At 45.3% G+C, this 13,003-nt stretch overlaps 2 protein-coding genes and 1 long non-coding RNA gene across 3 annotated transcripts in view; 1 reads left to right on the forward strand and 2 right to left on the reverse strand.

Annotated features, from left to right (window-relative positions):
• The window catches only part of r3hdm1 (R3H domain containing 1), a 367,959-nt gene that overhangs the window by 233,789 nt on the left and 121,167 nt on the right, over positions 1-13,003 (forward strand). The gene's annotated exons all lie outside the window — the stretch shown is intronic.
• Positions 1-13,003, reverse strand: part of LOC140276318 (uncharacterized) — a 195,955-nt gene that overhangs the window by 81,397 nt on the left and 101,555 nt on the right. The window lies entirely within an intron of this gene.
• zranb3 (zinc finger, RAN-binding domain containing 3) overlaps positions 1-13,003 on the reverse strand; it is a 122,206-nt gene that overhangs the window by 27,239 nt on the left and 81,964 nt on the right. The window contains exon 18 of the mRNA XM_072370483.1: positions 6,644-6,784. Coding sequence (XP_072226584.1) covers positions 6,644-6,784 — 141 coding nt within the window. The remainder of the gene's footprint in view (positions 1-6,643; positions 6,785-13,003) is intronic.

Raw genomic sequence — 13,003 nt, forward strand, 5'->3', positions numbered from 1 at the left:
CCGCTCATCTCTGATGCTCCGAACCAAAGGAAACCAAAATGAAGAGCGGGATCTGCGAAGTCCAGCTGTCAATCGGCAGAGTGCTTCCTCACCATTGATCTAACGGCAGATTCGGCTTCATAAAATGTAATTTGTTGCTTCCCGAGGACAGCGAGCGGCTCTGATTTACGCCACAAGGCCACCGCCTGGAACAGGTAAAACACTGAAAGCTGTCAAAATCCTCCCTTCAATAAAGCTGCTGCCTGTTGTAAACAAAGGCAGCCGAGCAAAAAGAGTTTTATGCATCATGGAAATCAAAGGCTCCGAGTCGTTACCAGGGTTTAAATCTGCTAAACACAACATGAGACGGCTTTAATGAAAACTGCTTCATGGCGACAGGTATGGCTTGTTTGGAAGAAAGAACATTGCTGCTGAATGTGGTTCATGGAGTGGATTTCTCCGTTTTTGGTGAATAAATAATAACACAGTGTAATATGTCATGAATTGCTGCCCATTAGACTTCATTTTAAGACCTGATGAGGACCAGATGATTCAAAGTGTGAATACGAGGGCGTTTGTTCCTCTTTTTCACGGCCGTCTACGGCTGTATGTTTCGAGCTCTTCCAAAAACTAAAGAAACACAAACTCCTACGATATTTCAGATAATCACCAGCTCTGCCGACCACATAGCGATTTTACAAGAAAAATACTGGAGAACATATTTATTGCTTGTTACCTAATGACCTCTCGAGTTGTTTCGAGAGGATTTGTAGTCATGGAATTAGACAGATTGATCATCTCTGCTCATGGTGAGCCGGGCTAAATACTCCCCGAGAACAGTCGGTTTATCATTTGGTAAATATGATTTAAAGCAGGGATGTCAAACTCCAGTCCTTGAGGGCCGCTGTCCTGCAGGTTTAAGATGTTTCCCTGCTTCAACACACCTGATTCAGAAGATGTTTCCCTGCTTCAGAAGATGTTTCCCTGCTTCAACACACCTGATTCAGAAGATGTTTCCCTGCTTCAACACACCAGATTCAGATGTTTCCCTGCTTCAACACACCTGATTCAGAAGATGTTTCCCTGCTTCAACACACCAGATTCAGAAGATGTTTCCCTGCTTCAACACACCAGATTCAGATGTTTCCCTGCTTCAACACACCTGCTTCAGAAGATGTTTCCCTGCTTCAACACACCTGCTTCAGAAGATGTTTCCCTGCTTCAACACACCAGATTCAGATGTTTCCCTGCTTCAACACACCTGATTCAGAAGATGTTTCCCTGCTTCAGAAGATGTTTCCCTGCTTCAACACACCTGCTTCAGAAGATGTTTCCCTGCTTCAACACACCTGCTTCAGAAGATGTTTCCCTGCTTCAACACACCTGCTTCAGAAGATGTTTCCCTGCTTCAACACACCTGCTTCAGAAGATGTTTCCCTGCTTCAACACACCTGCTTCAGAAGATGTTTCCCTGCTTCAACACACCTGATTCAGAAGATGTTTCCCTGCTTCAGAAGATGTTTCCCTGCTTCAACGCACCTGATTCAGAAGATGTTTCCCTGCTTCAACGCACCTGCTTCAGAAGATGTTTCCCTGCTTCAACACACCTGATTCAGAAGATGTTTCCCTGCTTCAACACACCTGATTCAGAAGATGTTTCCCTGCTTCAGAAGATGTTTCCCTGCTTCAACGCACCTGATTCAGAAGATGTTTCCCTGCTTCAACACACCTGCTTCAGAAGATGTTTCCCTGCTTCAACACACCTGCTTCAGAAGATGTTTCCCTGCTTCAACACACCTGATTCAGAAGATGTTTCCCTGCTTCAGAAGATGTTTCCCTGCTTCAACACACCTGATTCAGAAGATGTTTCCCTGCTTCAGAAGATGTTTCCCTGCTTCAACGCACCTGCTTCAGAAGATGTTTCCCTGCTTCAACGCACCTGCTTCAGAAGATGTTTCCCTGCTTCAACACACCTGCTTCAGAAGATGTTTCCCTGCTTCAACACACCTGATTCAGAAGATGTTTCCCTGCTTCAGAAGATGTTTCCCTGCTTCAACGCACCTGATTCAGAAGATGTTTCCCTGCTTCAACGCACCTGCTTCAGAAGATGTTTCCCTGCTTCAACACACCTGATTCAGAAGATGTTTCCCTGCTTCAACACACCTGATTCAGAAGATGTTTCCCTGCTTCAGAAGATGTTTCCCTGCTTCAACGCACCTGATTCAGAAGATGTTTCCCTGCTTCAACACACCTGCTTCAGAAGATGTTTCCCTGCTTCAACACACCTGCTTCAGAAGATGTTTCCCTGCTTCAACACACCTGATTCAGAAGATGTTTCCCTGCTTCAGAAGATGTTTCCCTGCTTCAACACACCTGATTCAGAAGATGTTTCCCTGCTTCAGAAGATGTTTCCCTGCTTCAACGCACCTGCTTCAGAAGATGTTTCCCTGCTTCAACGCACCTGCTTCAGAAGATGTTTCCCTGCTTCAACACACCTGATTCAGAAGATGTTTCCCTGCTTCAACACACCTGATTCAGAAGATGTTTCCCTGCTTCAGAAGATGTTTCCCTGCTTCAACGCACCTGATTCAGAAGATGTTTCCCTGCTTCAACACACCTGCTTCAGAAGATGTTTCCCTGCTTCAACACACCTGCTTCAGAAGATGTTTCCCTGCTTCAACGCACCTGATTCAGAAGATGTTTCCCTGCTTCAACACACCTGATTCAGAAGATGTTTCCCTGCTTCAGAAGATGTTTCCCTGCTTCAACGCACCTGATTCAGAAGATGTTTCCCTGCTTCAACACACCTGCTTCAGAAGATGTTTCCCTGCTTCAACACACCTGCTTCAGAAGATGTTTCCCTGCTTCAACGCACCTGATTCAGAAGATGTTTCCCTGCTTCAACGCACCTGATTCAGAAGATGTTTCCCTGCTTCAACACACCTGCTTCAGAAGATGTTTCCCTGCTTCAACACACCTGCTTCAGAAGATGTTTCCCTGCTTCAACACACCTGATTCAGAAGATGTTTCCCTGCTTCAACACACCTGATTCAGAAGATGTTTCCCTGCTTCAACACACCTGATTCAGAAGATGTTTCCCTGCTTCAACACACCTGATTCAGAAGATGTTTCCCTGCTTCAGAAGATGTTTCCCTGCTTCAACACACCTGATTCAGAAGATGTTTCCCTGCTTCAACACCTGATTCAGAAGATGTTTCCCTGCTTCAACACACCTGATTCAGAAGATGTTTCCCTGCTTCAACACACCTGATTCAGAAGATGTTTCCCTGCTTCAACACCTGATTCAGAAGATGTTTCCCTGCTTCAACACCTGATTCAGAAGATGTTTCCCTGCTTCAACACACCTGCTTCAGAAGATGTTTCCCTGCTTCAACACACCTGATTCAGAAGATGTTTCCCTGCTTCAACACACCTGATTCAGAAGATGTTTCCCTGCTTCAACACACCTGATTCAGAAGATGTTTCCCTGCTTCAGAAGATGTTTCCCTGCTTCAACACACCTGATTCAGAAGATGTTTCCCTGCTTCAACACACCTGATTCAGAAGATGTTTCCCTGCTTCAGAAGATGTTTCCCTGCTTCAACACACCTGATTCAGAAGATGTTTCCCTGCTTCAGAAGATGTTTCCCTGCTTCAACACACCTGATTCAGAAGATGTTTCCCTGTTTCAACGCACCTGATTCAGAAGATGTTTCCCTGCTTCAACGCACCTGATTCAGAAGATGTTTCCCTGCTTCAACACACCTGATTCAGAAGATGTTTCCCTGCTTCAGAAGATGTTTCCCTGCTTCAGAAGATGTTTCCCTGCTTCAGAAGATGTTTCCCTGCTTCAACACACCTGATTCAGAAGATGTTTCCCTGCTTCAACACACCTGATTCAGAAGATGTTTCCCTGCTTCAGAAGATGTTTCCCTGCTTCAACACACCTGATTCAGAAGATGTTTCCCTGCTTCAGAAGATGTTTCCCTGCTTCAGAAGATGTTTCCCTGCTTCAGAAGATGTTTCCCTGCTTCAACACACCTGATTCAGAAGATGTTTCCCTGCTTCAGAAGATGTTTCCCTGCTTCAGAAGATGTTTCCCTGCTTCAACACACCTGATTCAGAAGATGTTTCCCTGTTTCAACACACCTGATTCAGAAGATGTTTCCCTGCTTCAACGCACCTGATTCAGAAGATGTTTCCCTGCTTCAACACACCTGATTCAGAAGATGTTTCCCTGCTTCAACACACCAGATTCAGAAGATGTTTCCCTGCTTCAGAAGATGTTTCCCTGATTCAACACACCTGATTCAGAAGATGTTTCCCTGCTTCAACACACCTGATTCAGAAGATGTTTCCCTGATTCAGAAGATGTTTCCCTGCTTCAGAAGATGTTTCCCTGCTTCAGAAGATGTTTCCCTGCTTCAACACACCTGATTCAGAAGATGTTTCCCTGTTTCAACACACCTGATTCAGAAGATGTTTCCCTGCTTCAACGCACCTGATTCAGAAGATGTTTCCCTGCTTCAACACACCTGATTCAGAAGATGTTTCCCTGCTTCAACACACCAGATTCAGAAGATGTTTCCCTGCTTCAGAAGATGTTTCCCTGATTCAACACACCTGCTTCAGAAGATGTTTCCCTGCTTCAACGCACCTGATTCAGAAGATGTTTCCCTGTTTCAACACACCTGATTCAGAAGATGTTTCCCTGCTTCAGAAGATGTTTCCCTGCTTCAACGCACCTGATTCAGAAGATGTTTCCCTGCTTCAACGCACCTGATTCAGAAGATGTTTCCCTGTTTCAACACACCTGATTCAGAAGATGTTTCCCTGCTTCAGAAGATGTTTCCCTGCTTCAGAAGATGTTTCCCTGCTTCAACACACCTGCTTCAGAAGATGTTTCCCTGCTTCAACGCACCTGATTCAGAAGATGTTTCCCTGCTTCAACGCACCTGATTCAGAAGATGTTTCCCTGCTTCAACACACCTGATTCAGATGTTTCCCTGCTTCAACACACCTGATTCAGAAGATGTTTCCCTGCTTCAACACACCAGATTCAGAAGATGTTTCCCTGCTTCAACACACCAGATTCAGAAGATGTTTCCCTGCTTCAACACACCAGATTCAGAAGATGTTTCCCTGCTTCAACACACCTGATTCAGAAGATGTTTCCCTGCTTCAACACACCAGATTCAGAAGATGTTTCCCTGCTTCAACACACCAGATTCAGAAGATGTTTCCCTGCTTCAACACACCAGATTCAGAAGATGTTTCCCTGCTTCAGAAGATGTTTCCCTGTTTCAACACACCTGATTCAGAAGATGTTTCCCTGCTTCAACACACCTGATTCAGAAGATGTTTCCCTGCTTCAGAAGATGTTTCCCTGCTTCAGAAGATGTTTCCCTGCTTCAGAAGATGTTTCCCTGCTTCAACACACCTGATTCAGAAGATGTTTCCCTGTTTCAACACACCTGATTCAGAAGATGTTTCCCTGCTTCAACGCACCTGATTCAGAAGATGTTTCCCTGCTTCAACGCACCTGATTCAGAAGATGTTTCCCTGCTTCAACACACCTGATTCAGAAGATGTTTCCCTGCTTCAACGCACCTGATTCAGAAGATGTTTCCCTGCTTCAACGCACCTGATTCAGAAGATGTTTCCCTGCTTCAACGCACCTGATTCAGAAGATGTTTCCCTGCTTCAACACACCTGATTCAGAAGATGTTTCCCTGCTTCAACACACCTGATTCAGATTAAATGGATCTCCTCAAAAGATTGTTACATTCTGCACACACAAGATAATGAGGCATCGATCTAAATCAGGTGTTTTGGAGCAGGGAAACATCTAAAACCTGCAGGACAGCGGCCCTCGAGGACCAGAGTTTGACATCCCTGCTTTAAAGGGTTGAAGTGTAGCTAAATAAAGAAACTAAAAAGCTTAGTTTGACGGGCTTCTGCCGAACAAAGAAAACCGCAGCATTTCCAGCTAATCTCTCCCCGCCTACATCGTCAGGTTTTCCTTCCCTCTTCCTTCCTACGACAGCGTGAACCGACACGGGCTGCAGATGCAGGCTGTTGTCGAACATTTCCTCACACTCGAAATGTGCCAACCACCACAAAGCTGTGCGTTTGATCAAAAGCGCGGATCCTGAACAGCAGCACCCTCCAGGCCACTTCACGGGTGTTTGAACGCACAGCAGTTTCCCTGCGTCTGTGTGCACATGTGCGCGAGTTCCGTTTCCATGGCGACGCCGCCTCCTGGGGTGAGCTGGCCGATGCATCTAAACGGGTAGATTGTATTATGGTCTATATTTACTGTACTAACACACTCAGCGGGCCTTTTGCCTCAGCCACGAGGCACATACAGATCGCCATGGAGACGGCTGAAGGAGAGATGAAAAATGAAAACCGTCTGAATCCCAAAGTTGAGACAAAGCGTCTTGTTTCGGGGTTTCAGGGTCTGCTCGTGAAGGTGAACACCAACTGTGCTGAAAGCAAATGCAGCTTTCAGGAATCACCCAAGAAGACTTTTAAGGTTTCATGTGTCAAAAAAAGCACAAAGATTTGATTATAAAAGATGTTTTTCCAGACTTTAAAGACCTGAGGGCGGTATGACCTCTCCTGCCCCGAACATCCACCCACGTTTTTCCCTTGAACCAACCTCTCTGCAGCAGGTGGCGTCAGTGAAGAGGCAGACCTCCTCCTGGAGAAGAAGCTCTCCTTGGTGACCACTCGGACGCTGCCTCCCTCCTCGTGGGCCTTGCTCAGGGAGGCCTGGGCCACCTCGTCCCTCCCGAGGTACCTGTAAAACGGGACAAATTGGGCTGTGAGGGAAGGGAAGGTTTTCTCGCCTTACATAACCAGAGAGCTTGTTGATGAGAGCTGATTCATTTGTGGAGCGTGGGGGAGTACTTGCAAAGAGCTGGAATCATAAAGCCTCTCTCGATGGCAGCAGCATCAGGCACATATGATGGGACATTTGGGGTTGCACCATCACATCAGCAGTCTGCTGTGATCCTGGGACTTAACCGCATAAAAGTAACAAACCGCATCACCCAAAGAGCTGGCAAAATGCCACAATCTGTGTAATGTCAGTTTGATTTTGTTCTTGGCACCAAACTGTGCTTCGAGGCTCTAATTCCTCCATCTAATCCTTATCTCTTATTCTGTTTGTGTGTTTATATTCAGTTTTTCTTCTTGCCCGAATGAATCCTGTTACTGCTTCTGCAATCTGTTTCTCTCCCACAGGGATCATCAATCATCTAATCTAATCCCTCTGCCTCTCACCACTGCTTTTTATTGCCGTTGTTCTGCAGATGCTCGGTGTTAAAAGTACACATGCCAATCTGGCCAGGATTAAAATGACCCCTGGAAGGCCGAGCCGACGTAAAATATAGACGAACTCAAAGAGACGTTTGTTCTGGATGTGAAAGAATTCGAGTGGTTTGGAGAGAAAAAACGGACCAATCACCAAAAGTCCTGAGGAAATCTGGAGGGATTCTTCACAGGGATGAAACAACAGTCCAGTGGTCTCCACAGAGCAATTACTCGTCCTCTTTTCTTTACAGGGAAGTCCGGGGTCAGAGTCATCCATAAGCCCTGCAGAAACCCACCGTCTGCCATTTCCACTTCTTCACCAAGCAGGCAGAACCCAACTTACTGCACCTGTTGTGTTGATGCCAGCACACGTTTATCCCAAATACAACAGCTTAAAAAGAGCTTCATCGAGACAATTGAGGATTCAAAACCTATTCAAAACCAGGCCAACAGAGAAGTCTGTAATGATCAAAAATAACGCCACCCACAGCGCCTAAAATGACATTTTGAAGGTTTGAGGCGTTTTAAATCGTGATCTGAGTGCCGCTTAATGGCGGTAAGACAGTCTCATACATGCAGAGTTAACTCCAAGACATTGTGCAGAGGGAGAAAATGTGTAAAACATCAAGCCGCTTCCAGCTTTCCCTGAAGAAGGTACATGTTACATGTTAGCCTGACCGAATTCACTGCGCAGAAGTTGGCTTTGATGTTGTCAGAGGATGCTGTGGCTGTAAAGTCAGCTGAAAACGATGCAAACATGTTTGCTGCGGAGCACGTCTGGTGTACCCAAGCCCTTTAAAGTCCAATTAAAGGGGAACTCCAGTATTTTTAAACCTTATTTCTGCCATGAAATACGTTCATCTGCTCACTGAGAACAGTTTGGTGAAAGTCGGCGTCCTTCAGAAGATATTTAGATAACTGGAGATCCATATAACGGAGTGAACGGGGCTTAGAGGATGCAGCCTCTAAATAAGGCATTATCTGTCTTTATTTCACCAATACTTTAAGAAGAATGAATGAATGAACGTGTGCTATAGCTCTGTTAGCTCATAGCTGCTGTGTTGTTGTTATTGGCGGCTATTGGGGGGCTTATAGAGGCTTTCTACACACTCGTCTGCTGGGATGACGTCATCGACGCCCCCCTGCAGCACAGCTCATTCACTCCGGTAAGAACGTCCATCTTACTCAAAGTCGTCGTTCACGTCGTCAAAATCTGATAAATATCCTGCCATGTTGCACAAAACTATCAGCAGCAAACTCTGTGTGAAGTTAGCCGACTGTCACAGAGCACGGAGTGAATAAACTGTGCTGCAGGGGGGCGTGTGGATGAAGTGGTCCCAGTAGAGTGCCTGTGTAGAAATCCCTCCGTTAGCTCTCCTATAGCTGCAAGTAGCCACATAACAGCAGCTATGAGCTAACAGAGCTATAGCACACGTTCATTCATTCATTCTTCTTAAAGTATTGGTGAAATAAAGACAGATAATGCCTTATTTAGATATTTAGAGGCTGTATTTTCTATGCCCTGCTCTCTCCTGTTATATGGATCTCCAGTTATCTAAATATCTTCTGAAGGACGCAGACTTTCACCAAACTGTTCTCGGTGAGTAGATGAACGTATTTAATGCCAGAAATAAGGTCCAGGTTTAAAAATACCAGAGTTCCCCTTTAAGTGTGAACATGAAGCAGCAGCCACATGGTCTGGGTGTGTTCGTGTTACTTACTAATATTACAGTATTTTAATAGTTTTTTTTCTACGTAAACAAGCTAACTGACTCCTCATAAGAAACCCTGAATATTCCTGTGATGCCTCACAGATAAAAATGGGAATCTCAGACCGGTTTGACAGTTAGCTCCTCTAACTTTCTGTGATTGTTTATTGAAAAAGTCTCACTTCTACCGTGTACATAGCTAAAGAGTTACACAAACAAGACTAATTAGACGTTGCTATGCAGTGTTCCAACACATTTAACCCTTAATCTTAATTTATTATTAAGTGCCATGTTAACACAGTGCAATTAAAGCGGCTAATGTTGAAGCTTATGTGAAACTAACTCACAGGCAGGTGAAAGGCAACAATCCTGCTCCTTGTGGGGAACCATAACCTCTCTATAAAGACAATATACAGCATTAATAAGGCTGTGCTTCCAGCCATTCAGTCAAAAATCAGTAAATTCGGTTCCTCTCTCTGTGAGGTGCGACTCAAACCGATAACAAGCAGAAGATTTCAAAGACACGACGACCAGTAATTTAGATTAAAAAGGTGAAGCTTAGAGAAATGGATGCAGAGACGGGTGGAAACTACCAGGTGCTGCAGCCACTTTACACACAATCAACTCTGGTGATAAAGCTGATCCCCAATTGCTGCGCAGATCAATAATTAATGCATCTTCTGACACTTCCGTCAATTCTTGAACTTACTTTGATGAAACTTCACTGCTGGCGGACAACAGCGGCCCTGACACCTTTGAAATAAAAATCAATAACTGAAATACCTCCAAGAAGACATGTAGGAAAATTAATTCAACGCAAGTTTAACTATGAAGATACATTTTGCGACACCATAGACGACGGATACTGGTCCTTAGTTTCTGATAAAACTGCCCTGCTGCTCTGTAAATGGGAAGAAGCTGCCTGTGTAAAAACTCTGACCCAACAGGCCTGGCAGCAACATTCATATGGATTTACATCACCTCCATCTGGCCAGAATTCTCTCTTTGGGAGAGAGATGGAAGAAAGAAAAGGTGGAGGAGGGACACATCAAAGAGGAGAACTTTCTCTGGAAGACGTGGGAGGGGGGGTGAGGAAGAAGAGGAGTCTCCATCAAACACAAGAGCTTCCTTTGCTTCAAAGGGTCCCAGCACAGAGGCCGGATGAAACGAGATAGCGAACACTAAACTGGAGTCTGACTGCGCTTCAGGGAGAGTGTGGATATGTAAGTGTGTTTGCATTTTTTAATGCAGCTGGGAGCAGCGATTCTGCTGTTCCCTCCTGATGGATTATAATCCGTACGTCCTCTGCCAGCATAAAGAGGACAGTCAGGCTGCATGATTAGCTCATCATTTCTGCCAGGAAGACGGCCGGTGAGAGAAATCAAGTTCCATTTCAGACATAAATAACAATTTATTCGATTTAAAACTGGTTTGACTGCTTCGTGCTTTTGAGTTTTCAGCCACTCGTATCACCACAGAACTGCTTTAAAAGGTGTTTCCCTACTTTGTTTGAACATTACTATTTATTAATGTGCCGCCAACAGGTGGAAGAGACGTCTGTGTTTAGAAATAAAGATAAATAAGGAATAATAAGGGATGCTGTGTAAAATGCAATCTCATAAACCAATATTTAACATACTAAATTATAAAAAAGGAGACATTTGTCCATGGTGGCATCCCCTCTTCTTTTAACAACATCTGTACACATCTGGAACTGAGGAGACCAGCTGCTGGACCTCTGGGAGAACCATTCAAGATGGCTAGATGGAGGATTCCAGCTGCTCTTCTTCTGTGTTTTTGTCTCGTTCGTTGCCATGACGTAGCTGCGTTGTACTGTCGTTACGCACGCCGTCTTCGGCGTTGGTTTTCTTGCCAGCCAAGGCTGAAGAGCATCCCCCGTTGTCCTGGTTTGTTTCTCTGAGGTTTTCCTTCCCCGGGGCTCAGAGTACCCGGAGAGAACAGCTGGGAATCGAACCTGGAACCCTCTCGCTGTGAGGCGCTAACCACCACAATCCGATATGTTTTCTGTTCTGTAATTACTGCATTCTGTGTTTATTTGTATTCCAGCGTCCGACTTCTTCTGGGTTTTTTGTTAAAGGATCTTTTCTGTTTAACCCGTGGAATAAAAATCAAAGTGAAAACTGTACAGCTTCACATCCTCTGTAGTTGGATCAGTCTTCCCTCCCAAAGCTTCTCCTAAAAAAGCCAGACTTCTTCAGCTTTGACAGCTTCTGTAAACCTAAACAAGTGTCTGGTTTCAGCAGCACTGACTCACACCGGGTCTTTGGACTCTGTTGGTTCCTATTTGACGCAGAGTTGCAGGGGGGCTGCAGCCGGCTGCTTCTGCACCATCAGACCTGGCTCCAGCAGCCTGGCTCCGCCCGGGCCGGCCTGCAGCCTGGCTCCGCCCGGGCCGGCCTGCAGCTCAGCACCGAGGGCCAGACCCGGCTCAGCTGTGTGAAATCAAAGTAACGAGCCCCTGCTATGGTCTGGCCCAGCTGAAGCTGCTCTCCTCCAGCAGAAGCAGTCTTTTTTTCCCACTGGCAGATGTAAGAAGTGCCCAGCTGCTTTGCAGGAACTGGAAGAAACGTGAAGCTGCTAATTCACATTTCAAAAGCAACAGGTGAAGAGATTGACATTTATCAGCTCATTAAGTGCGATGTTCTGCTGGAGAACCTTAAGATCTGGCATTTATGTGGCTGTAACTGACACACAGCCCTCTGTAGCGATGGCTCCTCCGGACAGCAGCGACCTGCACATCTGGACATTAAAACACTGATTATGACTGTCCTGAGCAGCAGAGAAACAGCAGTTTGAGATGATTTTTCAATTAATAAATAAAACGGGGACATCTTTAACTCCAAACATTGTTCAGAAACCATCTTTCCCTCTATCGGACTGCTCTAAGTTTGATCATTGAGTTGATAAATATTACAAAAAGCGTCTTTTTCCAGATGTTGCACAATCCAGGGGGATGATATTTTATTTCCCAGCGAGTGCGTCTGGTGTTTACTCTGTTACTGCTAATCCAGGCAAACGATATGTTCATTAAGGATTCGCTGCACGCTGATGACAAATATTTACCTGCATGATGGAATATTTAAATTGTTAATTGAACCTGACAGAAGCTGCTTATTGTCCAAGAAAATATCGTATATTAGTTGAAGGGCTTAACATAGAAATAATCTGGTTCTAACAAGGTTTTAACATGTAGTTAAATTAAACAACAACACATGACTTATTACACTGTGGGATTACTTATTTAAGAACTTAAAACACAGAAGCAGTGAGTGTAAAACTAAGTGAACCCCTGATCCAGCAGCTTCAGCAGCAGTGAGCTGCAGTGATGGTTTCCTGTGGGACGTTATCAGTCTCTCTCCTGGTTCTGGAGGAATCTCGGCCCTCTTCTCTCCAGCGTTGCTTCAGCTCATTGAGGTTTGCAGCATTGGTTTCTGCACAGCTCTCTTAAGGTCCCACCACAGCATTTCAGTCAGGCTGAGGTCTGGACTCTGACTGGACCGTTGCAACACCTTGATTCTTTTCTTTTTCACACATTCTGCTGTAGATCTGCTGCTGTGTTTGGGATCTTTGTCCTGTTGATGAGCCAGTTTCAGCCCAGCTTTAGCTGGGGGACAGATGGCCTCACATCTGACTCTAGAATACTTTGGTATCCAGAGGAGTTCATGGTGGACTCAATGACTGCAAGGTGCCCAGGTCCTGTGGCTGCAGAACAAGCCCAGATCATCATCCCTCCACCACCGTGCTTGACAGCTGGTATGAGGTGTTTGTGCTGATATGCTGTGTTTGGTTTCCTCCAAACGTGCTGCTGTGCATTAGGACCAAACATCTCCACTTTGCTCTGGTCTGTCCAAAGGACATTGTTCCAGAAGTCTTGAGCTTTGTTCAGATGCAGCTTTGCAAACCTAAGCTGTGCTGCCATGTTCTTTTTAGAGAGAAGAGGCTTTCTCCTGCAGCCCTTCCAAACAAGCCATCCT

This window comes from Leuresthes tenuis, unplaced genomic scaffold (genome assembly GCF_036924035.1).
Source record: "Leuresthes tenuis unplaced genomic scaffold, fLeuTen1.0.hap1 SCAF_1, whole genome shotgun sequence".
In the NCBI taxonomy this organism is placed as follows: Eukaryota; Metazoa; Chordata; class Actinopteri; order Atheriniformes; family Atherinopsidae; genus Leuresthes; species Leuresthes tenuis.